Source organism: Vicugna pacos, chromosome 23 (assembly GCF_048564905.1).
Source record: "Vicugna pacos chromosome 23, VicPac4, whole genome shotgun sequence".
NCBI classification, from domain to species: Eukaryota; Metazoa; Chordata; class Mammalia; order Artiodactyla; family Camelidae; genus Vicugna; species Vicugna pacos.
In genome coordinates this window covers 31,979,138-32,003,995 of record NC_133009.1, presented here as the reverse complement: position 1 = coordinate 32,003,995, position 24,858 = coordinate 31,979,138, and the positions used below count along the sequence as shown (strand labels likewise).

Genomic DNA, 24,858 nt, shown 5'->3' with positions numbered 1-24,858 from the left:
TTTTTCATAAAATAAAATTCTCTGAATTTTCTTTGCTTCAAAAATTACCATTCAATTAAATGATAGTATCTGTAGCATTTTATAAGTAAAATTAAATTAAAAACAATTAACTGTAAAATAGTTTGCATTTTCTGAATAATTATGACTGTGTGTGTGTATGTATATATACACTAACACACATATTTATAATATCAGCAAAAAGAAATTTGAAGGAAAGAGTCTAGTTTCATGTTGAGGTCTGATTAAGGTTTCATTTCCAGTAAAACAAACAGACTCCTTTTTGGCAGGGCACTGTACTTATATACTCACCAGGTGGTGTTTTATTACAGGAGGCTCCTGATACTTAGTAGGCACTAAGGAATTATTATTGATGAGATGAACAGATAAATGGTGCTGGTTGATGTGTGAGTCATGTTTTTACTCAAATTCTTTATTTTGCTCTAAATTATCCTGCAGATGACTTCATTATTTCTGACTTATGAAATGTGAAAGGTTGATGAAACATGATCTCTAAATTTCCTTCCAGCACTAGTGTTCGGTGATGAAATAAAATTTAAGAAATCTGCTAATTGTGTAAGGCAGATTCCTAGTAATGAAGTGGGCTTCCCTTCTCAGAACAATGTCATGCCTTTGAATAGAAAATTTCAAATCTTACTGATATTTTCTTGTTCAAGAGCATCCCACAATGTGTTATTTGTAATAAAATACTGCCTTTTTGGAGCCACTGTTACATCCATCTCATCTTTGTTTCTTTTTGGACTTCCTTTGGTTCCTCAACCTTATCTTCATACCTTCATAATCCAATAATTATTTTGGACTTACCTCAAATATATCATCACCTGTCATTTTTGAGATTTGGCTGTATTCTATTCATGGCTTCATTGCTCTAGTTCATTACTGATATCAGTAAAATTAAGAGTCTTCTTTCAAATATTAATACTACTTTTAAAATACAACTTTTTGTAATCAATAGATAGAATTTTCTGACAACTAGTATTCATGTTCATAACCCATTATTCAAATGATGACAATTTAAAGTAGATTTTTAAAAGATGAGAAGGAAATACACATGTATGCTAAAATGCTTATTTCTGGATTGAAAGATTGGAGGGTTTTTTTTCCAGTTTATTCTCTTCATATATTTATTTGTCTTTTTAGTCATATGTAGAATAAAATATGGTTTCTTTTTGATATGACTATGATATAGTACTTTTAAAAAATGTGGTATGATATTAGAGATTGTGGTTCAGATGATCATGATTTTCATTTTTCTGTAATGCATTCTTTTTTGTCCAGAATGTGTACATTGTTTTTGTTGCCAATGTATATGTCCTTGAAATGAAGGGATTTCCCCCAGGTAACCTGTACTGTTAACTTTACAGTCACTTGGACATGTCTCAAACGTTTGCTGGGAAACTAGCTGAGAAATATTATATGTGCTGTGATAATTACTCAACTCTGCCTTGAGAGGTGCATTTTCTGACTCAGCCATTTAAGAAAATGGAGGCCCCTAAATTACTCTGAAGTTTCTAAAGCCTTCAGAGATTTGGTACAAAAAAATGAGAAAATGAAGATTAAATGATTTCTTTCCTCAGATACTGACAGTTGCTAGAATAAACAATCAATATTTGCAATATTCAGGAATAAAGAAATTCTTTTCACATACTTTTTAAAGCACAGAATTTCTATTTTATTGATTTTTCTCTAATTACTTTTTATCCATTATTTATAACCTAAATTTTCTAATCAAAATCCTTTGGAAAGAATAAACAGTCATATCACCCCAAACATTTACCTAAGGACGTTCTTCAGTGAGGGAGAAATAGTGAAATTATGTGACAGAAAATGCACTTAACCCAATAGACTGAAGAATAATTAAAATTATTATTTATTATCTTTAAACTCAATCTATGTATGTATGTGTATATATATATTTTTTTATATATATATATATAATACCCTGAAATCTTCTTTTATTTATAAATTCTTGGGAAAAAAGCCACCTAGAGAAAAAAAAAAAACCAAACAAAAATCAGAATAGAAGAAAATACACCTAAAATTGGCTAGCAAAAAGTAAATTAATGGATGAAATTGCAAGGTTACTGTTTCCTTCATGATCATGTGATTTTTTTAGAGACTGTATTTATTGTATTTCACAATAGAAATGCTTATGAAAAGTATAGATAAATAAATTTTATAGATTGAATCATGACTTTTCAGTAAATTTACTTCATAGTTTCGGGTATCGTCTATCTGGCTTTTTGGTTAATACTCATCTGTCTTTTGATGCTCTGCTTTTGACTTTCCTGTCAAAAACTTACTTCCAGAAGCTCTCTGTTAAGTAATTTTCTGTGAATAAAGCCTAAATACATTTCTGGGAGCTCGTACTTAAAGGGAACCTGTAATGAATCACAGTATAATGGGAATGACACCCATTTATCTAGTCTATGTGATCGGTTCAGGTTTCCAGGGATTGGCATTTTAAAGAAGGTTTCAATGGAAAGGAAGCAATTCAGTACCTAATCTCGTATTACAAAATGCACTCAGACATGCTGTGAAGACACAAAGGTGTGACTCTGGTATTGCACTCCATCGTGTGAGACCGTCTTGTCATTTTTTAGAGATAGGTGAGGCAAGATAGATACATATGAGTGTTTTGCATGTTATGTTGAAATGACTGGCTTATGTGCTTGCCTCCAGCGGGAACACCATGGGTGTAATAACCTCAGGGACAGACTTTGTGCTGTGTTACTCATCTTTGCACTCCTTCCACCCAGTATGGTGACTGGAGCCCACGTGAAGCTACAGCAAGTGTTGATTGAGCCGCTGGGGTTCTGTAGGATTCCATAAGCATGAATTAGGCATAAGATATTCCAAGCTGTGGGTTACTAAATACTCGTACTGGTATCATTAATATTCATTTGACCTCGTTTGAGTTCATGTTTAAATATTCCAAATTCTCTGCTTGTAACAATAGTGTAATGTTCAGAAAATAACTGAGGGGTTTCACTTATCCGTGGCAATCTTTCCAAATGTTTTTTATTCACTTCCTTGCTCTAGTAAATAGCGTCTATTACTCACAATTTTGTTATTTGTGGTAGCTCCAATTTAATAACATTTTAATCTTCATTTTCCCCACAATTATTATTTATTTCCTGACAGCAGGTAAAGATATTGGAGGTGAGACTGTAAACAGACTATCTGAAAGTCAATGCTGTTGTTTATAGTAAATCTATAATGAAGTATTTCCTTTGGTTATTACTTCTAAAGTGACATTTCTACTATAGAAAATTTAATTCGGAAACAAAGTTCCACATAAATGTGTGAATTTTCTGTAAAATGATTATCTTCTTTAAAATCACAGTTGATACTGCCTTTTAATTTTATAAAAATGCAATATTTCACCACTGATGCTGTTAATTTCTCTGTTTCTCAAGTGATACGATTTTTTGAATGTTCCTAATAATTATGTGTTTTTTTTTAACTCCTTGAAGGATCTATCTACAATGCGTTGATTTATAAGGCAAAAACAATGAAATGAAATTAACAGCAACAAAAAAACCTTAATTAAAATGTGTTTGTATACGTGTGTATGCTTTTAGTTAGTTTTGCTTTCACTTTATAAAATACAGGCAAAGTTTAAGTGAGTGGGTCTATTACTTTTGTCTTAAATGAAATTAGCTACTCAAGTCCTAGCTTCAAAAGATAAGTGGTCTCTGCATCATCAGTCAAAGAGGGATTTGCCGTTTGGGATAAATAAGAAGAATTGTCTTGTTTAAAGCATGGTTTTCAGTTGCATGTTGTAGACAGCATACTTTATCAGAGAATGTCCCAGGAAGAAAGTTTATTCCTCTTCCTCTTCCTCCCTTTCACTCCTGTTTGACTCACTTCTGAATGTCCAATAGCTAACAGTGCAAATCAGACACACCATGTTCGATAAATATTTGTTCACTCAATCAGCGTGTTACAGAAAACGGATTTGGATATGCTATCTTACCTTCTATTTTCATTATTGAAAAGGCTTCAGGTGATATAGATGAACAAACTTGTCAAATTACCAAGGGTTTTGGTTTTTGTTTTCATTTTTAGACAGCTGATAACTAAAGAGCAAGGCAAGTAAATATAAGGCCAGTTAATATGACACAGTGAAAATAAATTTAATGCGTTTAAATTTAGTTAGTGCTGTAGTTAAGTCTGTGTGTATTTTGGGGGTCTATTTTCAATATTCTTTGTCCTCTTTTTTTCTCCTGAAGAAGGGCTACACTATACATAACTAAGAAGTTAACCTTTTTTCAGCTTCGTCTTTGGAAAATAATTTAAGCATTTAATGTACCAGTATTTTTCCTTTTGCTAAATGTCATTATTTACAAAATTTTGGATGCAGTGCAAAAATACAAAAGATTTGGTGAGAGCTATAGCTGCCGCCATATTTTATTCAAGAAATCTCGTTATTCTCAAGGGACATTTGTTTGATTTGTAACTCAGACATTACTAGAAAATTTATATTATAATTAAAATGCGATACTTAAATACAGGGAATACTTTTCATAATCCTGTCCATGTACTAAAGTCAATTAATCTAAACTTGGCACTTTACAAATATTTTAAAATTTAATCATCTTAAGAACACTGCAAATGTTTTATTCCAAGATTACAAATAAAATATTGAAGTTCAGAATATTTAAGTAACTTTCCCAACATACTGCATTTGATAAGTGGCAGAGTCAGGATTCAAATAAAAATACGCCACATTTGAAAGCCTTTACTTTTTGCTGCAGTGCTGGCCTACCTTGCCCATGCTGCTTTCTGTTGCTTCCATTTGATTCCAAGGTCCTTCATTGAGCTTCTATTATATATAAAATAAGGTGTTTACTTTTGTCTGTGGGCTTCACGACACCTCAAATTATCTAATTCAACCCAAGTCTCTCTTTAAAGACATTCTGTTCTTATACATGTGACTGGCCAAAAAAAGTAAGATAGTTCCTGTAATTTTTTTCTCCTTTGAGAAAGTACTGTGTACTTCTGAGATTTTTGTAAAATCGTTCGCTGTTCCTAGACCAATATCCCGTATTAACTTTTAGTCTAAAAATGTCCTTCGTTAACTGTAATTATTTGCCTCTCTTTTTTGTTTGGGCATCAACCAAGAGGTGCTTTGGAAAACATCAAGTCAATAAATCAATGGAATCCATAAATGTGAGCCCTATAAAGAAAATTAGAAATCCTGAGTCCTTATCTGGAAAATAAATATGTGTGGTAAGTGTGCTTCGAGGGGAAATGGATTTCTGAGGATCAGGCATCTGATCAGGGAGCCGGGCTCTGAGACGCTCAGGCTTTTGTTAGATATTTCGGCCCATTCCTTCAGTAAGTGTGCATTACTGTCTGCGTGTTTTTACTTGACTTCTTTCTCTTTTCCAGTTGTTGACTTTGTTTTCTGTATCCGGCTACTTATCTCCCCCACTGACACAAGCTCCTTGAATTCAGGGATTAACTTCATCAAAAAAGTCCGGGTATGTTTTTGAAAGGTCTCATTGAATATTTCAAAATTTAAACATGATATTGGATGCTTTTGAAGAGTATTACAAATGAAAAAGCTACGTACTAGCTCTTTGTGGTCCTAGAAAGATACTGTTAAAATCAGCCTGTGATTTTTTTTTTCCCCAATGAGATCAGAAAGCTTGGATCAGGTCTTAACTCTGTGTATAAAGCAGTCAAACTCTTTGAAAAGAGACTGCCACAAAAAAGGGAAAATATGAATCAGCCAAATTAAAAAGAAAAAATACTTTCTTAATTGATCTTTGAAATGCATGCTGCCTTGTATTCATATTCACAACAGTATCAGGAGTTGATTTAACATTAAGATTAGTGACAAAATACCTCGATGAATACTTTCTCCTCCAAAATCATTCTAAAAGAAGAAAGTATGTCTTTGTCTAATTGGAGGACAGGAAGGATAATCAATCACCAGTGAGAGCACTTAGTGTTCAAATAAACACTAACTGTATGGGTGAAGAAATTTATAATATTTATTACTACTGGTCATCTACAGTTTTTATACTTTACATTTCAACCAAGATAACATTTACCAAAGCAAAACTTATGGCATCTTTAAATACAGACATTTACAGACCATGCAACACACATCTGAAAGTAAGTATTTCCCTAAAAGTGGAGACATACGTACTTATTAGCATCATCATCTTTGAATAAGATCGTAGTAAATGATTCCGTGAGATGTGGAATAGGAAGTCATCCGTGGAGGAACACTTCCTGAACGTGAGCCAGTGCGGCCGATCCCTGAGTGTCCACGGCCTTGGGTTCCGATTTCTTTTCTTCATCTCATTCCAAAAATGAAGGCTCGTTACTCTGGGGATGTACCTCCTCTGGTCATCATTCCAGTGACTGACTGCCCGCTATTTTAGCAGCAGGTTCTCCTGACGGATGAGAAGATGCTCGCCTCAGTCCTCACCTGGAGCTGTTGCACCATCTGCTCATGTTTCTGTGGCCCGCAGACATGGGTCCACGTATCCGGGTAAGTCCATGCTCGCTGAAGAATGAGCCCAAGTGTGGATCCACGCTCCGTGATCAGCCCAGGTTAGTCTAACTTGGAAGTTCTGTAGAGATGAATGTGTCCCCCCAAAAGTTGCTGTTACTGGCTTATATCTGGAAGTGATACATTGCTATTCATGAGCCAGGGTTAGCAATCCAAGAACAAATGATCATCCACTCCCTTTGTAAGAAGTGGATCACTTCTCCAGTCTCTGTAACTGAGCTGGAGAGAAGTTTCATCATTACAGAAAATGTCCAAATGTATCAATGTCTGAGCATTATAATGTTTACATCTAGAAAAAAAAATCCAAACTAGATATTTGGCTTTACTGTTGACAATTTTGCAAAAGCCTAACCTTTACTTAACTTTACAAGCTTGTACAACATTGCTATTATTTCTTTACTGCCTTTTAATTAAGCAGTAAGTTTTTTTGACTATGAATGAAATAAAGTCAAATGGAAACTTTTACAGACTATATTGGCAGATACAGTATACAGTGCTAGAATAAAAGTTTTGGTTTACATGTTTAAAATCATTTCAAATGACATACTTTATTTTAAAAGACATACCCATTTGTTAGCGTAAAGATGCTGTTATCTCAGAAGCAGATGTGTAAGTATGCCAGCAAAATGAGCAAAATTGATTTTTCTTTATAACCAAATGGACACATCTGAATTAACATCCTGAAATTCATTGTAGGTAAATGAACGTGATCGTCTTCTAAGATTTGTTGGCCTCTGAGGTCTTCCTTCTATCAAGTCTAAATAGATGTCAGATTTCAGAAACCGCATGTAACTGTCTTGTTCCATGAGCTGATACACTCTGCTCTGTGCCGCATCAAAACTGTGGAGGGTGGGTTGGGTGATGCTCCTGGCGATGATTTCTTTGGTGTGAAAATCAAGGTTAACCTGAAGAAGAATAATTTAAAAAGTGTAATTGTGGTCAATCTTCTTAAGTAAACACCTTTGAGAAACAAACGCTCAGGACTGACTCAGTGTTGGGGGGGGGTGCCTGGTGCTTTTCCTGTTGCGGGTCTGGCGAGCCAGTGATCTACCTGGGGCTGACATCTCATGTGGTTCTTCTCTCCCTAGATAACTGATCTCTCTCACTCTCTGCTAATTTAGGACCATGGAACATTGTAATGGTAAGTAGCACAGAGATCATTAGACCAACTCATTTTCAAAGTGGAAACTCAACTGCATCAAATTGTATTGAGTGAGAGCAAACAGCATGTTGGGGGCATGCTTGGGGGGTTTCAGTGTGAGCCTTCTGCTGTATCCAGTACTCTTTTCATTATACTGTGTCTTTCCTACAAGCAAACCTGTGCTGAAAATGCTTATGTTTTAAAGATACAAAATTCTTTAGTGCCTTTTATCACAGCACTGATGATGTATTTAGTTTTGATGGTGATAAGTTTTCAGTGTTCAGGTAAGTTTCTTCCTTCTCCCTGGTGGGTGACACCACACGAACAGCCTTTGTTTACCTGTGTATGAGGGTGGCCTTGGGGAAGACAGAATAGTACATTAAAACCGAAAACAGACTGAAACATACAGAAACAAGGAAAATAACTGTCATTTCATGGGGGATGATATCTACATAGGCACTGCTGCCTCAGGGATAACACCAGATTACGGTGAGACAGACCTCTGAGCAGTGACGGACTGCCGTCCTACTGCCTCGATGAAAGGACGTTATTTATTGAACACAAGATGAAACATAAAAACTATCTGATTTGTCTTCGACGATAGTCGTGTAATATTTGCTAGCTTGACAGCCATTTTAACAATTGTTTCACACAGTTACTTCATACTGAGCTTGCAGTCAAAGAAAATCACTTTTGTTTTTTCACTTGAAGCATCGCCCGATTAGGTTTACTTTGTCTTTCTATTATGAAATTTTCAGTTTAGTCTCTCGTAAGATGTAGAGAGAATTATTTCTGGGCAACGAAACTTTGTGCAGGTAGGTGAGCCAACATTAAAATGGTGTATAATACAAACTTTTTTATTTCTCTTACTTTCATCAAGTTTAAAAATCTTTAGTTTCTGTGGGAGGTTACTTGTGCTAAAGTGATTAATATGATCAGTGAATGAATCTGAATATTGCAATTCATTGTATTCACTCTTCGTCTAGAATAAAAACACCCTGAGGAGTGACTTCAATTATCCCTTTCCTTCCATGGCAGTATCTTGTGATGCATCCTGTTTGTGTATAGAAGTGAGTGTACAAGCAGACCTTGGAGACAGTGCGAGTTCAGTTCCAGACCCCCGCAATAAAGGGAATATCGCCATGAAGAGAATCACACAACATGTTTGGTTTCCCAGTGCATAGAAAAGTTATGTTTACACTGTGTTCTAGCATAGTAAGTGTGCAATAGCATTATGACTGAAAAAATGTACATACCTTAATTCAATAACACTTTATTGCCAAAAAATGCTAGCCATCATCTGAGCCTGCGGTGAGCTGTAGCAGTAACATCAAAGATTACTGATCACAGATTATCCATAGCAAATATAATAATGAAAAAGTAAGGCATATTGTGAAAATCACTAAAATATGACACAGAGACAGGAAGTGAGCCAATGCTGTTGGAAAAATGGCACCAACAGACTTGTTCAAGGCAGGGCTGTCACAAACCCTCAATTTGTTAAAAACACAATGCGAAATGCAGTAAAGTGAAGGACAATGAAACGTGGTCTGCTCGTAAATAAGCACCATTTTTGCTTCAACAGAATTCTGGCCTTCCCAGTAGAATGTACGGGCATACCAATTTGATGAAGACATATTCTCTCAAAAAGTTTTCAAACCGATGTAAATTTTTACAATCATCTTTACCTCCTGTGGAGCGTCATTCTGTATAAACTTCTCATATATTGATTTTGCTTTATGAATTATTTGTTGAGGGTCTTGGCTTTTCTTGAAATCTTCACAGGCTATCCAAAATTCAATGTTTTCCTCACTGAATTCGGTTTTAAGAAATCTGGTAAAAGTCTTCAGTCCATCTACCGAGAAAAGAAGTGATGTATTTTAACTGTAAAATATGAATCCTGAGAAAATGTGTCACTTGATAGATATTAAAGTATAACCACGAATGTCAGCAGAATAGGCATAATTTCCCTCTGATACGCTGGAGTCTGCACAGCTTGTACAGTACACACGAAGGACTGAATATAAATTAGCTGAAATCTCCATGGTTATGGAGGTTGAGTATCATTCCTGCTGAAGTGAGGCTGGTGTCATACTTAGACCTGACTAACAGGGACCTGTAATCTGGACCCTGCTTTGGGTCTCTCTCAGCCACGCCTCTCCCCTGGGTGTACGTGGTGGGGCTATTGCACAGAACCAGAAAGTCATTCCAGCTTGAGGATCTCTCATTATCTTTACCCAGAAGCTTCTAGAATGCCTGCCATTCAATGAAGCCATCCACTCAACAACTTAACCCACAACTCTGGCATCCTTGGGGCTCCCCAGTTTTCTTCTCAGCCCACACCCAGTTGATAATCAAATCTTGTCTACACTGTCTGTTTCATGTACCATACATCTGTCTCTTTCGTACAATCTGGAATTACTTTTATTCAAACCAGAATTATCTTTTACGTAGACTATTATAACAACCTTCGGACTGGTGACTGACACCAGGCTTCCCTTGCTTTCTGCCCACCCTCCACTCTCCTAGATTATTATTCACATTTCAGTCAGTACTATCTCTCTAGAGTACAAATTTAATTATGTTTCTTCACTGTTTAAAAATTTCCAATAATGTCCTTAATCTCTCTCCACTATCTTTTTCACACTCTAAGCCCCAAGCACGCATGCATCATGTTCCCACATCGCTTCACATTAGCTCCTGTTGGGAACATTTTCTCTTCCTACTCCAGTTGTATCAGTCTACTTTCTATAGTCCAATCTGTGTCATACATTCAGGTTTAAATTAAAAATTATTTTATTGGGAAAGATTTCATCAACCTCCCAGGACTAAGCTGGGTGCCCTTCATACATGACTTCCTAGTACCCTGGGTAACACTTACAATATTTTTCTATGTTGCTTATTTTTGTTTCTCATGTTATACTGGGAGATTCATGAGATGGAGACCCTTGGCTAGTTGTACTCAAAAAATCCCAACATGAAGAAATCACTCAATATTTACTTACTGAAAGAAGTAATCAATAATTGAATACATGAGAAAAAATGCAAAATTTCATTAAAAATACAAAAGTTCTAGGAAACTTTTTTGTGTTTAATGGAATATTAGTTCTATAATATTTTAAAAAGAAATCATCAGAGCCAGTAAGCATGAAAAGGCAATAAACAAACAAAAACCCCGTAAAAAATCTTGTCCTATTTTACTGTGGACACCAACGATATAAAATTAATAATATACTAGTCCATTTAAGAAGTCAATCCTTATCTTAGCCTGATGCTATTAAACATTTAATTAATGTTCTAATTTCAAGCTTGTCTAGCACAAATTTTATTATGATCTGGCTGCTTCTTTGAGCACACAGAGAGAGAAACGGCCAGTGACAGTTTTATTTCTGTGTCTGTTATTATTAAGCTGGAACTCAGCCTCATTTTTTGCCAACACAAGCCTTCTCCTGAGAGTTGTGTCCTTCTTGGCATGCTAACAAATGACAACGTCAATAGCATAGCCTGCAAGGTTAGAGTTTGGGGAAAATGCCAGCCTAGGTGGCTTCAGATAAGCTGACAAACTCCTAGAGGTACACTGCTCTCTGTTTGGTATCACTGTGGGTATCACTGTGGGTATCAAGCATATTTGTAATTCTTTGGCCAACTATTTTATTAAATAAGTTTGTTTTCATCCTATATTACCCACTGAGCAACTCATTAATTTATTGGAAAATATATTTATTGAGTCCTGACTACATCCTGGACAGTCTTCTAAGTACTAGTGGTCCAGTAGTACATGGAAGACAAAATCTTTGATGTTTACAGAGTCCTGCCTTAAATGGAAAGAAATATTGCAATTAAACTATAAAGGAGAGGAGAGCCATGACAGTAATAGGAAGTAAATTGGCCCTCTGGCTACAAATAACTATAAAGCTGGACAAAATATCAAGACACTAGTTTTCACAGAGCACAACTGGCGACAGAGACAGGAAGCAGTGTGAGAAGAGAAACACATGACAAGAGCCCTAGGGTTTGCTCTGGCTTTTTACCTGAGGACACAGATAAGACTGGAATGCATGCACATGGAGCCAACGCAAAGTGAAAATCTTAAGTTGAGGAGACAGAGATGAGCTTGGGAATCATAATTTGTTTGGAGTTCGTAGGTTAGGGTACTGAAAAGAAAAGAAAGAAAAGAAAGATGCAGAGGGTACCCAGAAGTCTGCATGCAGGTTCCCTGAAGACCCTTGGCTGAGGGGCAGGCTATACACGGGCAGGGCAAATCCTGTGAAGCCTGGAAGAGTAGAGCTGCTCTGAGGCTGAAGTGTCAATGGAGAAAAGAGAGTTTGCATAGGTCTGGGAGACTTCAGAGTTCTGGCCCAGCCATAGTAGAGATACCCAACAAAGACTATGTTTTTGGTATAAATACTATGCCTAAAGGCAAGGTTTTTGTCCTCATACTAAGATACATTGGAAAGAGATTGATTTTAAAGCTCAAACTGATCAGAAAGAATCAAGAGGATCTACTAGTGATTTAACTGACTGCCAGAAAAATAATCTAACACTCTTTAAAGGAAGACAACATAATCCAGACTCCTATGTCTTCTTCTATGCTCACATGCAATAAAAATGTATTAGGCATGCAAGAAATTCTTAAAGTGACTCATTATCCATAATAAAAGCAGTCAATAGAAACTGACCACAAGGTATCCAAAATGTTAGAAACAACACACAGGACATTGTAAAAGCTGTTATTAATATGTTGAAAAATGTAAAGGTTAAAAAAAGATATACTGAGTGAATAGATGGAAAAACTCAGCAGAGAAATTGAAACTATAAAAAACAATCAAATGGAATTTCTAAAACTAAAATGGAAAATAACCTGAAGTAAAAAATTCATTGGGTAGGCATGACAACTGATTCAAGACTGCCGAAGAAGAGATGAGTAGACTAGAAGACAGTTGGATAGAAATTATTTTAATCTAAGGATAGCAGGAAAGGAGGGGGAAAAATTCACAATTATAGTTGTAGTTGTAATTTCAGTTCTGTTCACTCATAAATTTATAGAACAAGGAGACTATATAAAATCAGTGAGAATATATAAATAAGTGAGAATATATAAAACTTGAACATTATTAACCAAATTGAACTAATTGACAATTATACAACATTCTACTAAACACGTCTTTTCAAGTGCACATGGAAGATGATTCAGGATAGACCACATGCTAGGATGTAAAGTTAATCTAAATAAATTTCAAAAGATTGATTTCTTGCAGAGTTGTCCCTTGCCCCTAAGGGTCTTAATAAAAAATAAATACTAGTAACATAGCTATAAAAGAAACAACACACATAAATAATTTGGAAATAAAACAACAGACATAAATATAGGTCAAAGAAGAAATCACAAGAGAAATAGAAAATATTTACAGTCAAATTATAATAAAAATACAGCACAGCAAAATTTGTGGGATGCAGCTTAAATCATATTTGGAGGGAAATTTATCACACAAAATGTTATTATAGTAGTAGAAAAGCATATGTTTCCATCTCAAGTTTGAAAAACAAGAGCAAATTAAAGCCACAGTAAGAAGAAGGAAAAAAAAAATTACAAAAAAATAGCTTAAGTCTATATAAAAGAAAGCAAACCATGGAGAAAATTAACAAGCCAAAAGTTGGTTCTTTGAAAATATTAATAAAATAGAACCCCTAGTAAGGCTGTTTCATAATAGGAAGCAAGTCAATGATATTACCATAGATCTAGGAGATATTATACAGATAGTAAGTAAATATTATGAACGAATTTATGCCAGTAAATATAATTTAAATAAAATGGGGAAATTGTTTAAAAACAAAAGCCTACCGAAACTGACACTGAAGAGGAAAATCTGTAACTCTAATTTAATTAACAAATATAGTTTATATTAAACATACCCTCCACCCTCCAAAAAAAATCTTTGGGCCCAGATTTGTTGCATTTCATCAAAAATTTTAGAAAAAAGTATTCTAATCTTATGCAACTTTTTTTTCCAGAAATTAATGGAGGGTTGAATACTTTTCTTCTCATTTTAAGAGGCTCAGATAACTCTAATACCAAAACCTGACAAATAGAGCAGCAACACCCCCCCAACCCCGACATACAGGTTAAGAAGGAACAAAAAAAGGAAAGAAAATTCTAGACCCAGTGATCACAGACAGATGTAAAGATTCTGAACAAAATATTAAAGACTTAAATCCAAAAATTTGAAGAAGGAGAAGCAGATTCTAGCATTGTGGTTAAAATTTTCTTAAAATTCTGAAATAAATGATAGCTTTCTTTGCTTAACTTAACGTAAAGAATTAGTAGTCATAAATGATGTAACAACCTACAGACAATCCCTAGGGGTTTGAGGGTAGGATCTCTCCAACCACCACCACCACTACCACCACCACGATGGAAGAGCCATGTGGACCTCCTCTACACCGCTGCCCCTTCCATGGGCGTTTTCATGTGGGTAAGGGGAGATTCTGCCATTTCTTTTCCTCGGTAGGATCAGTAGTTTGATCCTGAGTACCAGGTGTTAGTGGTTAAAGGTTAGTGAAGAAACTAGGAGAACAAGCAAAGGTTAACCTCAGCAAGAGTCCGGGAAGGTATCGTAGGCCTGACATGCAACCCAGAACTTGTCTGCAGTGATGAGATGCTGGTAAAATAATTCCTAGTCAAACAACCATCTTAAGGAGGACTAGGTGTTATAAGTGGTTCCTGAATAAGTCAACAAATTCCAGTCACTGAGAAGAAGGAAGAATGATCACTGTGGGTGATATTTAACCACTCTTTCTTATTTCTATAGCACAGTGAGTGATTTTTCAAGATGTATTTCTCATGTTGTATGGTGTGATTAGCTCAGAATGTAGCAGAGAAATATACATGGATGATGATTCTTGGAAGCATTTTGATAGAAGATTTTCCCCAAATAACTAAAAATGTATATATTTCAGAGTAAAGTTAATGATCTGTCTCTGCTTTTATTAATTTTAAACCAAAATAGCTGCCAAAGTGAATGGCGGGGAGCCAGGCATGCCGGTTTTACCCCGGCTTGTTAACCCACCAGGACTCCTAGGAGTTACCGTTCCTTAGTGTGTTCTGATTTGATTTTACTTCTCACAACTCCTTTTGCCTGCATGGCTCAGTCCCTGAACTTATAAAAAAGCAGCTCAAGTCATTGCTGTTGCCCAAGATTACAGTCCTTTAATTTTTGAAAACTCTATCACAGCAGCATCCCCTCGAGACTTCAGGTAAAACTGGAGCCTCAGGCTGATGACTTTAGCAAATAGGCTGAACAAGCATTGTTTGGCTCCTGATTGGCAACAGCTTGAAAACTTCTTTTCCTATTTACGCAACTAGAAAGATGTTATTGCATCATCTCTGGTTTTACTTTTTGGCCCTTTTTTTTCCCCTTCTATAATGATCCTGGAAGGGAACAAGGAAACTAAGGCAAAATGTGCCTTTCAAGCCCTAGATTGAAATTGAAGTCGAATTTGAAATGTGGGCAATGTTTAGGTGTGTGAAAGTGAAACCACAACAAAAACAACCATCTGTAGACCAATTGACTTGAACCAAACTTTAGGCAGTTACAACGTCATGCCCCAGCCTCTGGCCGGAACTTTAAAACAAACATTGAGAATTTCCCCTTGATGAATTTTTAGTGTAATAGAAAACCACTGCTTAGCACCCTTACTTACTTCCCCTTTCAAATTTCTAAGATGTTTGTCCTTTTTCCTCCCAATTAACATCCACTATTCACTGGACTGAATTTTAACTTATATATATTATACACATACTAATATAGATGTTTCTCTTAATGTATCCCTAGTAACAATTTTTAGAACTGATAGATTTTTGTATTTTTAATAGAATTCTGATTTCTTATTTGCCTTGATAGCTGCTATAAAGTAGATTTCTGAAGAGAATTCTTTGACTAGATATTAAGAAACAATTGGAAGCAAGACAACAAAATGGTTGTGGATTTCAACGCATAGCATTTGATACTTCTTTAAATCTATTTCTGTCAGTTAAGAGTATAAAAATGGTAACCTTAATTTTAAAAAAAAGCAAAAGTATTCATCTGGAAATGTGCACTTTGCTGATATTAAAGGCCCATCACTGGGTGTTATTGCTCTGTGTGTTCCTGATGTAGGTCCTGCCTCTTACCCTCCCACAATAAGAGACATTGTTCTCGCTTGCTTCTCTGTTACTATGTAAATGGAAGTTACAGCAAAGATAGCAGATAAAATGCCTGCAGTCTTAACCACAGAACTGTCTGTTCCAGGTCAGATCTAGATTGGAAAGAGGAAATTAAGAATACGTTTTATTGGGTTTATGAACAAAGTTACTTGGACCCCAGTGAAGGGAAATGCTTTTTTGATTTCATTCGATTCTATCCATATGTCATGTATAAGCATGGATTGATCAGGTTTTAAATACCAAACTATTTCTAAAGCAAAGTGATAAATTACTGTGACAGTTTTAGGAGGATTTGGCTATGACTTTTCCTATTAATAAACCTCAATTATAATACAAAATTTTTGTATTGACACCTAAAAGGGATCATTCAGTTTCTTGGCATCTGAAATTGTTACTTATAAAAATAACTTCCTTCCTCTATTTTTATTTATGTATGAAACACCTAGTGTGGACCTGAGGTCTGTGCTATATACTAAAAATGAAATAATATTAATTACAACAGTTAGAAGTTTCGAGTGTTTGCTCAAGTCTTGGCACATCACCGTATGTCTTTTATTGGAGCAGTTCCACTTAATTTTCACATCAGCCCTAAGGAGTAAATCCTTTTCAGCCCATTTATACAGATGAAGAAGCTGAGGTTCAGAGAATTAATTTGCCCTGAATCTTACAGCTGGTAAAAGACAGCACAGAGGTTTGAGTCCAGGTTTATTTTGTTTACTGTTTTAGAACCTTTATCAAATTAAACTGCCACAAAACAAGTGCTTACTGGTGAGGAATATGGAGGTTAGCGGACCAGACAGGCATGTACATACCAAGGACGTAGGAAGGACGATTGCAGAGGTGACTAATTCTGTTAGGAGCAGCAGAGGAATACCAGTTTACTATAATCACTTTATCACGATAAAAATCTTCCCGAAATTATTGTAAACACTACTTAAATAGTCCTTGCCTAATTCACAGAGCACGAGTGAGTGTTGACTGTGTACCAGCTGTTGCACTTTGGAATTTCATGCTATAGCCCTTTGTTCCCGTGCTCAGTCTTGAGCCTGATACAGTCAGCCACAGTGAAGTTACAGCACTAGTATCAGGAAGAGCACTGCGTGCGCTAAAAACGCTCTGATGAGTTGATCAAAGGAAATAGATTTTTGTTGACACAATGTGAATATAATAGGAAAGAATAAATACTGATTCAAGAAACAAATTAATGATGAATGAGAAGGCAATTCATGTATTTAAAAGTTTAGGTAAATTACTTTTGAAAAAATAATCCGCAGTGTTGTACAGGATTATCTCAGCACATCAGTTACTTCCTGTTTCTCTTACTCACTTTGGGCAGCTGCGTTAAGTCTGGTCACAATGGAACCATTTCTCATGTAGAGGCAGCAAGTTACTAAACAGCCCTTTAGAGGCAGCAGTCGTGAAGGCAGCTGCCAAAAGTGCTTGATGGAACCTGGGATTAGAATTCACACTGGAAGGAGCTGGCTCCGTGTGTCATACAAATATGAGATACTTGTAATTGCATGTTTCTAAATTGAAACTCTGGCATCTGTTGGAGTATTTTTCTGATGCCAAGAAACCAAATGAAACAAAAAGTCAAGAAACTCTGAAGTTGGAAACCCAAGTACATAGTAATATCCTAAGTATTAGGTTTCACTGCTTCGCCTTTGATATTTGGCGTCATTGCTTTTGACCTGCCACAGAATGTTGTGGTTACTATTGCAGTAATGAGTTCTTTATGTGGTCCATTTATTAAGACTGGGTTTTACTTATTTTTATTCTTCAGACAGATTAAGAAATTGGGTGTTCAACATAGGTCAACTTGATTCAGAAATTTAACTTTGCAGAACCCTGGAATCCCTGATCTCACAGAAAATTGGTAACTGAAAATTGGGAAGGGCAACTTGAAAAAGTGTAAGGAGAAGTGCTCATTTCCTTCCCCAAAAGAGAAGTACGCATTTCCTTGCAGCCTTTACACAAAGTCAGTAATAAGTATTTTCCACAGTATAATCAGTTCGTGTTTTTAAGTCAAGTGGGTGCAATGACTTACACATTCTACTTCTATCTTAACCTATTATGAATTATTCTCAAAGTTAAGCTTAGTATAGTCACAATTTAGGGTGCAAAAAAATCCAAGCCAACAGTCATTAATAAAAACTACAAATATTGAAATCATTTGCAATGACTGGAATAAAGGATGTACAGGAAAATAAACAGTTACATAGTAGTTGGAAGATTTTCTTATTGGCAGAGACTCCGTAAGAAATAACATTCTCTTTCAAATCTTCAATTACCAGCTCTGTGAGATGGTTAGAAAATCTCTTACTGTGGTCAGTCGCCCTTCCACATTCTAGGTGTGTGCCTAGAAAATCCTACAGAACTTTTGATACAGTTTAATAGCAACTAAATAAGTCCAAACTCTCACCTGTTATCTTCTCCAAATCTTCCGCCTCTATTTCTGATCTCTACAAGGAACTGTTATCTTCCTATTAATATGGAATAAAATCTAGGGATATTTGCTTTATCCTTTTTCTTCCTCTCCCATTTCTTCATCATCTCAGTTTACAATGTATGTACACATTCAGTCAGTCACCAAGTTCATCCATTTTCTTTCCAGAGTAGCCCTTACCTTGAGGTTAGCTTTATATTTTTAACAGCTTTGTAAGTAGTCCTTATTATATGCATAGAATTCTGCCTTTCTAGCCATCAGAGCCAGCTTTCCAAAAAACTCTTCCAAAGTTTGTCCCCAGTTTGATTTTCCAATGTGTTTATTCACTGCTCTGCCTCAGCAAAAGGGAACCACTTGCTTTCCTCGGTTGCACCCAAATCACTTATTTCTCTAGCCCTTTTCTTGCCTTTTTCTACACTCAGGAACAGCCTTTCCCTCTGCCTGCTGAAACCTTGCACACATCTATACAGTCTCGTTTAATGATTTTCTAAAGCCTATGTGAAACATTGCAAGTTCTATAGACATTTTAAAAACGATTTATCCAATTGTTTTCAAAATTATACATTTTCAGCAGCATTATTTTACTTTCAGAACTATCTTACACAGAACCATATACATATATGTATACAAACACATATGTGTGAGTATAATAGACATATATAAGATTTTATTGAAATTGATTTGCTAGGTTGATATTGACAAAATTTATTTTTATAAAGTCAATTAGTAAAAAGACTGACTAAATCTGAAATTGATGATTATGAATTACAGATATGGTCTGATACTGGTTTTTGTTGTATTCTTGCTTATTGTTTTTATTCAACAACACTTAGAAATTACCGATATACAGCTTTAAATGATAGATTTGAATGGTTCATTTTGCAATTTCAGACAAATCTGTCAATAAACAGGGGCGGCAGGGAAAATTATCCTAATATCTGCATAGAAACAAATAAGGAACAGAAGCTAAATTATTGATGGACTGCATTGTGTTAAATTTACTTCATAACATATTTGAGTTTTTTAAAATAAACATTTAATTTTAGAATAGATTTAGAGTTACAGAAAAACTATGACAGTACAGAGCTTCCGTACACCTCACCCCCAGTGCCCTCCTATTGCTAATATCTTACGTTAGTAAGGTACATACGTTACAATTAATAAACAAATACCGACACATTATTACTAACTGAAGTCCATACTTTGATTATATTCCTTTGGATTTTATCTTCTTCTGTGCTTTTTTATAATTTTAAAAGACTTCAGTTACATTTTAGGAATGAAATTTGAATATAATACTGGAATTATCAAAACACTCCAGGGATGCTGTGGTTTCTCTGGAACACAGCAAAAACAGTGTTCTTTCTGTTTCAGTCTTATCTGTCTATTGTCTGTCATCCTAAGCCACCCTTTGTTTTTTAAATTATGTTTTTCAATAAAGAATAACTTTCTTCTTAGTTCACTAAATCAATCGCACTGTTTAAAGCCCCATGCGTACGTTGGCTTTCTGCTTGGATGATCTCTTTCTCTCTTTGTCCAGCTAGTGAATTGTTGATTAATCCCCTAAAATCTAGCATAAGAACCACCTCCTCTATGACTCCATTCCTAAAGATGCTACTAATTATTCTACAGTGATTTTAGTATCAGCCATTTTTGTCAAATACTCAAATTTCCATTGTATTTCATTTGACTTACCACCTCATTTCCCATTTGACTAAATTTAATACAATATCCATTTCCTTTGTATAGACAAAGCATACAGAATTTGAGAAACTTACACATTTAACTAAAGGAAAATGCTATAAAATTTCATACAGCAAAGGTCTTTCTTGAAGTGTGTGTGTGTATGTGTGTATGTGGGTGTGTATGTGTGCATGAATATAGTAACTTTTCTTTTTTTTTCTTCTTGGCCTAGAAATGAGCTGAATTTAACCATTGCAACCATAAGACTTTTTTAGGTGATTATTTTTAAGCTTTATAATTTACTATTACTAAGATTTATAATTTTAAAAATGATTGGATTTGGGGGATTGATTAAAATAATGCTATTAACATAATTTTTTAATTCAGTATAGTTTAATTAGCACTTTGATCGTGCGCAGTAACAGTGATGTCCAAGTGGGTCGGTGCTGATTTTGGGGGATTCACATTACCCACTCTTGATTCAGATTGCTGCTGCTTTTCCCATCTTTAATATTTCCACCAGTGGACAACCAAGAGACAGCAGCTGACTCAATTTTTTTTGTTTAGTCTTGACTGCTTTTAAAGCAACATGGTTTTAGAATGTCAGGGGAGCATTTCTTGTAGGACTGATGACCTTCCTAAATCTTTTTCTCTGAATGGGTCATGAGAGTATGATGAAATTATTATGTATCAATTTATGAAATTGGAGAAAGAAATCCAGCTTGTATATTTCTTTCTATTGAAATTTAACCCTGTAAGTGATGGTTACACAGTTGGGAGTAGGCTAGAAAACAGAAAAAAGATTATTAAACTTACTGTTGATAATTAATATTTTTCATAATAGTGGAAACTGTTTACATTTGTGTAGTTATTGGTTTCTTAATCATCATCTCATCTAATCCTGACATAAATTTATTTCTAGTGGAGCTAGAGACATCGTTATCTCCATTTACAGTTGAGGAAACTGATTGTGAAAGTGATTAGGAAGCTTAACTGAAATGATACAACCACTGTGTTACAGAAGAGAACCAGAACTTAAATCTCAAAAGGCACCCAGGACTAACTTTTTCCTAGCAACACATGTCGTTGTATTATTCAAGCATTTAATACTTACCAGGTGATGTGTCAGGTTTGGGGATCCAGAGACGAAAAGACATGTTTCCTTAGGGGGAAAAAATGAATTCTACTTCTTTTTTTCCCTTGCTCTGAGGCTAAAGGGCTGAGTTGTGACCAAATGTTGGAAATGATAGGAGATTTAAAAAAAAATGTTTGGGGGGCATGAATTAGGGAGGACTTTTACACAGGTTATTGTAGTTAGTCATAAGAACTGACAAATGCCTGAACCAAGACAGTGGCAGCAGAGATAATGAGAATGGAGCAGGTTTGACATGTATTTGGTAAGAATTTTAATAATAGTTGAGAAATGACTGAATATTGAGAATGAAGCTAAGTGAGGAGTTAAAGAACGCTGTTATTCTCCAAAATAGGGAGAGATGGAGTATTATGGTGAAATGAGGATGGAGTAACACTTTGTATTTTTTCAGCATAAACTTCCTTCCTTACCACTATCCTCTGTTGATTACATCCTTTCCTAAATTTAAGCCTTGATTTCTCTACCCATATTTTTCTTTCTCTGCATCAGGATTACAGTTCAGAGGCCAAATCTATATTCATTGGAAGAGGGGAGGTTTTCAGGGGTAGTCTGCAGAGATAGGAATCTTCTGTCAGTAAAGTCAGGGAAACATGAACTGGTCACCAGAGCCTTAGAGATGGATAGACAATTAGCAAGGAGAAAAATACAGGACGTGAAGGCAGACAAGAAAAGCTGGTGTTGCATCATATGGTGCACAGTACATGAGACTGAATTACAAGCCCTGTACTCCCAGCTGCCCCAGCGATGGGAGCCCCTGCTTCCCGCAGACACCTCAGTGTGAGAAAACCACTGGCAGTGGCGTAAACAGTCAGTAGCATTGATGAACTCAGAGAAGGAGGTAAGGACAGAAAACCTGGAGACACAAATAAAAGCTGTGGGCTTGAGGAAGTCTGCGGCTATTTGGTAGTAATAAAGTCTTGCTTCTTAAGCAGACTCTGCCTGGCTTCGTTTGGAAAACAATGAACCCTGTGGTTGACCTAGCCTCATCGCTTACTCATTTCAACTTGTCAGTTCTGCTACCTGCAGGAGATTGTGAACTGAATAAAGACAAAAACAAACAAACAAACAAACAAACAAAAAAACCTCACCTGCTGCCTTATAAATTGACTATAAAGAGCCTGTCCTCTAACCCACGCTTTACTGGAGTGTTGGACAAACAGGAACTCAGTATTTGTCTTCACCATCCATCTCATCTACAAAGCTCCACCTCAAATACCCACCTAATTCTCAACTCTTCTGCAAAATTCTGATGACTGATAGGAAGAGTGAAGCATTTGTAAAATTAAAAATATATATATTTTTATGAAGGTTTCCTAAACGTCCATCAAAAGAACTACTTTAGATTTTAGATCTCTTAATAAAAATAACATGGATAACCTGGGATTTAATAAAACCAAGGGTCTCATTCAAAAACTAAAAATTGCTGAAAATTGGAAACTATTAACCCAGCACAAAGAAATATTTCATCCACAATAAGTAATTCTTAATAAAATAACAATAATTTAAAAAATACTTTTATTAGTTGACCATTCTATTATTATGTAGTTTTTTCTGTTGATAAGAAACTCAGATTGCTGTAAATTACCAATCAGACTAAAGTTTGATGACAGCCTGTCTTAAGGTAGTTAAATGCATACTTCATATAATTTTCCATTAAGGAATAAAGTATTTGGGAAAAGTAGCACTAACCTTTATGGGAAAGCAGTTTGTCAAATGATTCACCCCATATCACTGCTTCTTCAGGGGAGATTCTGTTCAAGAAAGAAAATGTTTTGTTACATAGTATGCAAAAAAATCTATTTAGGAATCTGCTCTAATATATGCTATCATACTGCTCTTTTCAGTCATATTTCACAGGGTTTCTCTTTTAATTATTATATAATCAAAATAGTATTTACATTGGAAACTTCAAAAACATTGGTCAGCTTTCTTCTGGATTTTGCCTATCAAACAATGTATTAAAATAACATTAAATATTTTCTCGTGAGTGTATGAATTATTTTATTTTCTAAGGAAAAATTAATCATGTGCTTAAAAACAAAGAAAAAGAAATCAGGTCAATTATCTTTCTTACTTCAGCAAATAGAAGAACCTAAACCGACAATATCTTTCAGCCAAACTTTTTTTTAACTGCAGTTTCCTTGAAACTCTTACCACAATATGCAGCAATTTTTTTTTAAACAGATAGAGGAAGTTTGACTAGTGAAGTTTTAAAGGGGTAAGAAATATAAAACATTTTTAATACAACAAATATTTTAGACATGATAATTTAGAGTTGTATGTATTTGTCTTGGATCTTTTATTGGTCATATTTCAAATTTGGAAGAATCTGTAATGTACTAGTATATAAGGCTATTCCATTTTCTGTTTAAATTAAAGACATGGCTAAAACATACGAAATATCTCTTTTTGTGCTTTATTTGATATTCTATCTAGGGCATTTTTCCCCAAACTACCGAGGAAAGAGATGAACAGCACTTCTGAATGACAATATTACATTGTGAAAACTCTTAAATTAATGAGTATTTCATCAGTTTATAAGGAGTAAAATATATTATTTTAAATTGACAGGCATATAATTTTGAAAGGGCACCTTTAAATTTTTATGAGATTATTTAATTCAGGCTATTAAATTGGTTTCATTTTATAGAATATTTCTAGTTTTTTTGAAACAAGATCTCTAACCTTTCTTATATTACTGTGTAATTTACAATAAAATGGAAATCTCTAATTTCCTCTTTCTTAAATCTTTAATGATAGGATCAGCAAAATCTCCCCCCGAATAATTAAAAGTTATTCACCTTGTTTCTTTGGCCAAGTGCCCAGAACTATTAGAGAGGATATCTTGTTGAAACTCAAGTTTCTGCACAAGAAGACTTAGCCTATTTCTTTTCTCCTTATCCCTGTAATGAAAAAACATTAGCTTCAGGACAACTTGGATGACAATTAAAATCCTTCTGACCATCAAACAGGCCGGGGTTGGTGATCACCTGGACAGCCTTCTCACCCACCCTCCACTCTCAGCACACGATGGTTTTCTTAAGAATTTCATTTAAGTACTATGTTTGTGGAAGAATTAAGATAGCATATGTGAAGCATACTTGTTTTTTCCCTCAGTGTCCATAAGGTATTTGAGATTATATTTCAGTGAATATTATTACTAGTTCTTCTGTGTGGTTAAAATTGTGATACTTTAAAAAAATTAATACACTTAAGGTTTAACAGTTATTTACTCCTAGTAAGTAGACTTTTTTTTTAAAACATGTAACAGTACAACCAATCTATTTTCAAACATATTTTACAAACAAGTGCTAACAAATATTCAATGTCAATCACACTTTTAAAGTATAAGGCTGATTTTTAAAATTATGATTTTACCTGATTTTGGCTTCTTTGCTTGTGTCTCCTTTTCCTGAACCATGTATTAACTTGAAAAAAGGTTTTTCTTTTGGTTCGCACATATTTAATTGAGAAAAGAAAACCAGTGATGTTTCCATCTTCTCTTTCTAAAATGAAGACATGTCTAATTTATTACATCTTTCACTTGTTAAGGCTATTCCAAGGATATACATGGTGGAGTAAAAAGTTATCTCAGTTCCGTCAGCAACACTTAAAAAAAAAAAAATCAAGAGCTGTGTTTCTGCCTCGGCAAAAATTTAGAACTGAGGAACTAAAGTATAAT

At 35.0% G+C, this 24,858-nt stretch overlaps 1 protein-coding gene and 1 long non-coding RNA gene across 3 annotated transcripts in view; one reads left to right on the top strand and one right to left on the bottom strand.

Moving 5' to 3' along the window:
- The window catches only part of LOC140688783 (uncharacterized), a 14,135-nt gene extending 7,562 nt beyond the window's left edge, over window positions 1–6,573 (top strand). The window contains exons 3-4 of one of the 2 annotated variants that reach the window (XR_012063606.1): window positions 5,416–5,507; window positions 6,420–6,573. This is a non-coding gene — a long non-coding RNA (uncharacterized lncRNA). The remainder of the gene's footprint in view (window positions 1–5,415; window positions 5,508–6,419) is intronic. The other variant, XR_012063605.1, reaches the window with a different exon arrangement.
- Window positions 6,002–24,858, bottom strand: RGS18 (regulator of G protein signaling 18). The gene is made up of 5 exons (XM_006203643.4): window positions 24,555–24,858; window positions 23,978–24,079; window positions 22,866–22,927; window positions 9,380–9,546; window positions 6,002–7,455 (listed from the first exon to the last, which is right to left on the bottom strand). The coding sequence occupies exons 1-5, from the start codon at window positions 24,671–24,673 to the stop codon at window positions 7,198–7,200; spliced, it is 708 nt and encodes a 235-aa protein (XP_006203705.2). The 5' UTR covers window positions 24,674–24,858; the 3' UTR covers window positions 6,002–7,197.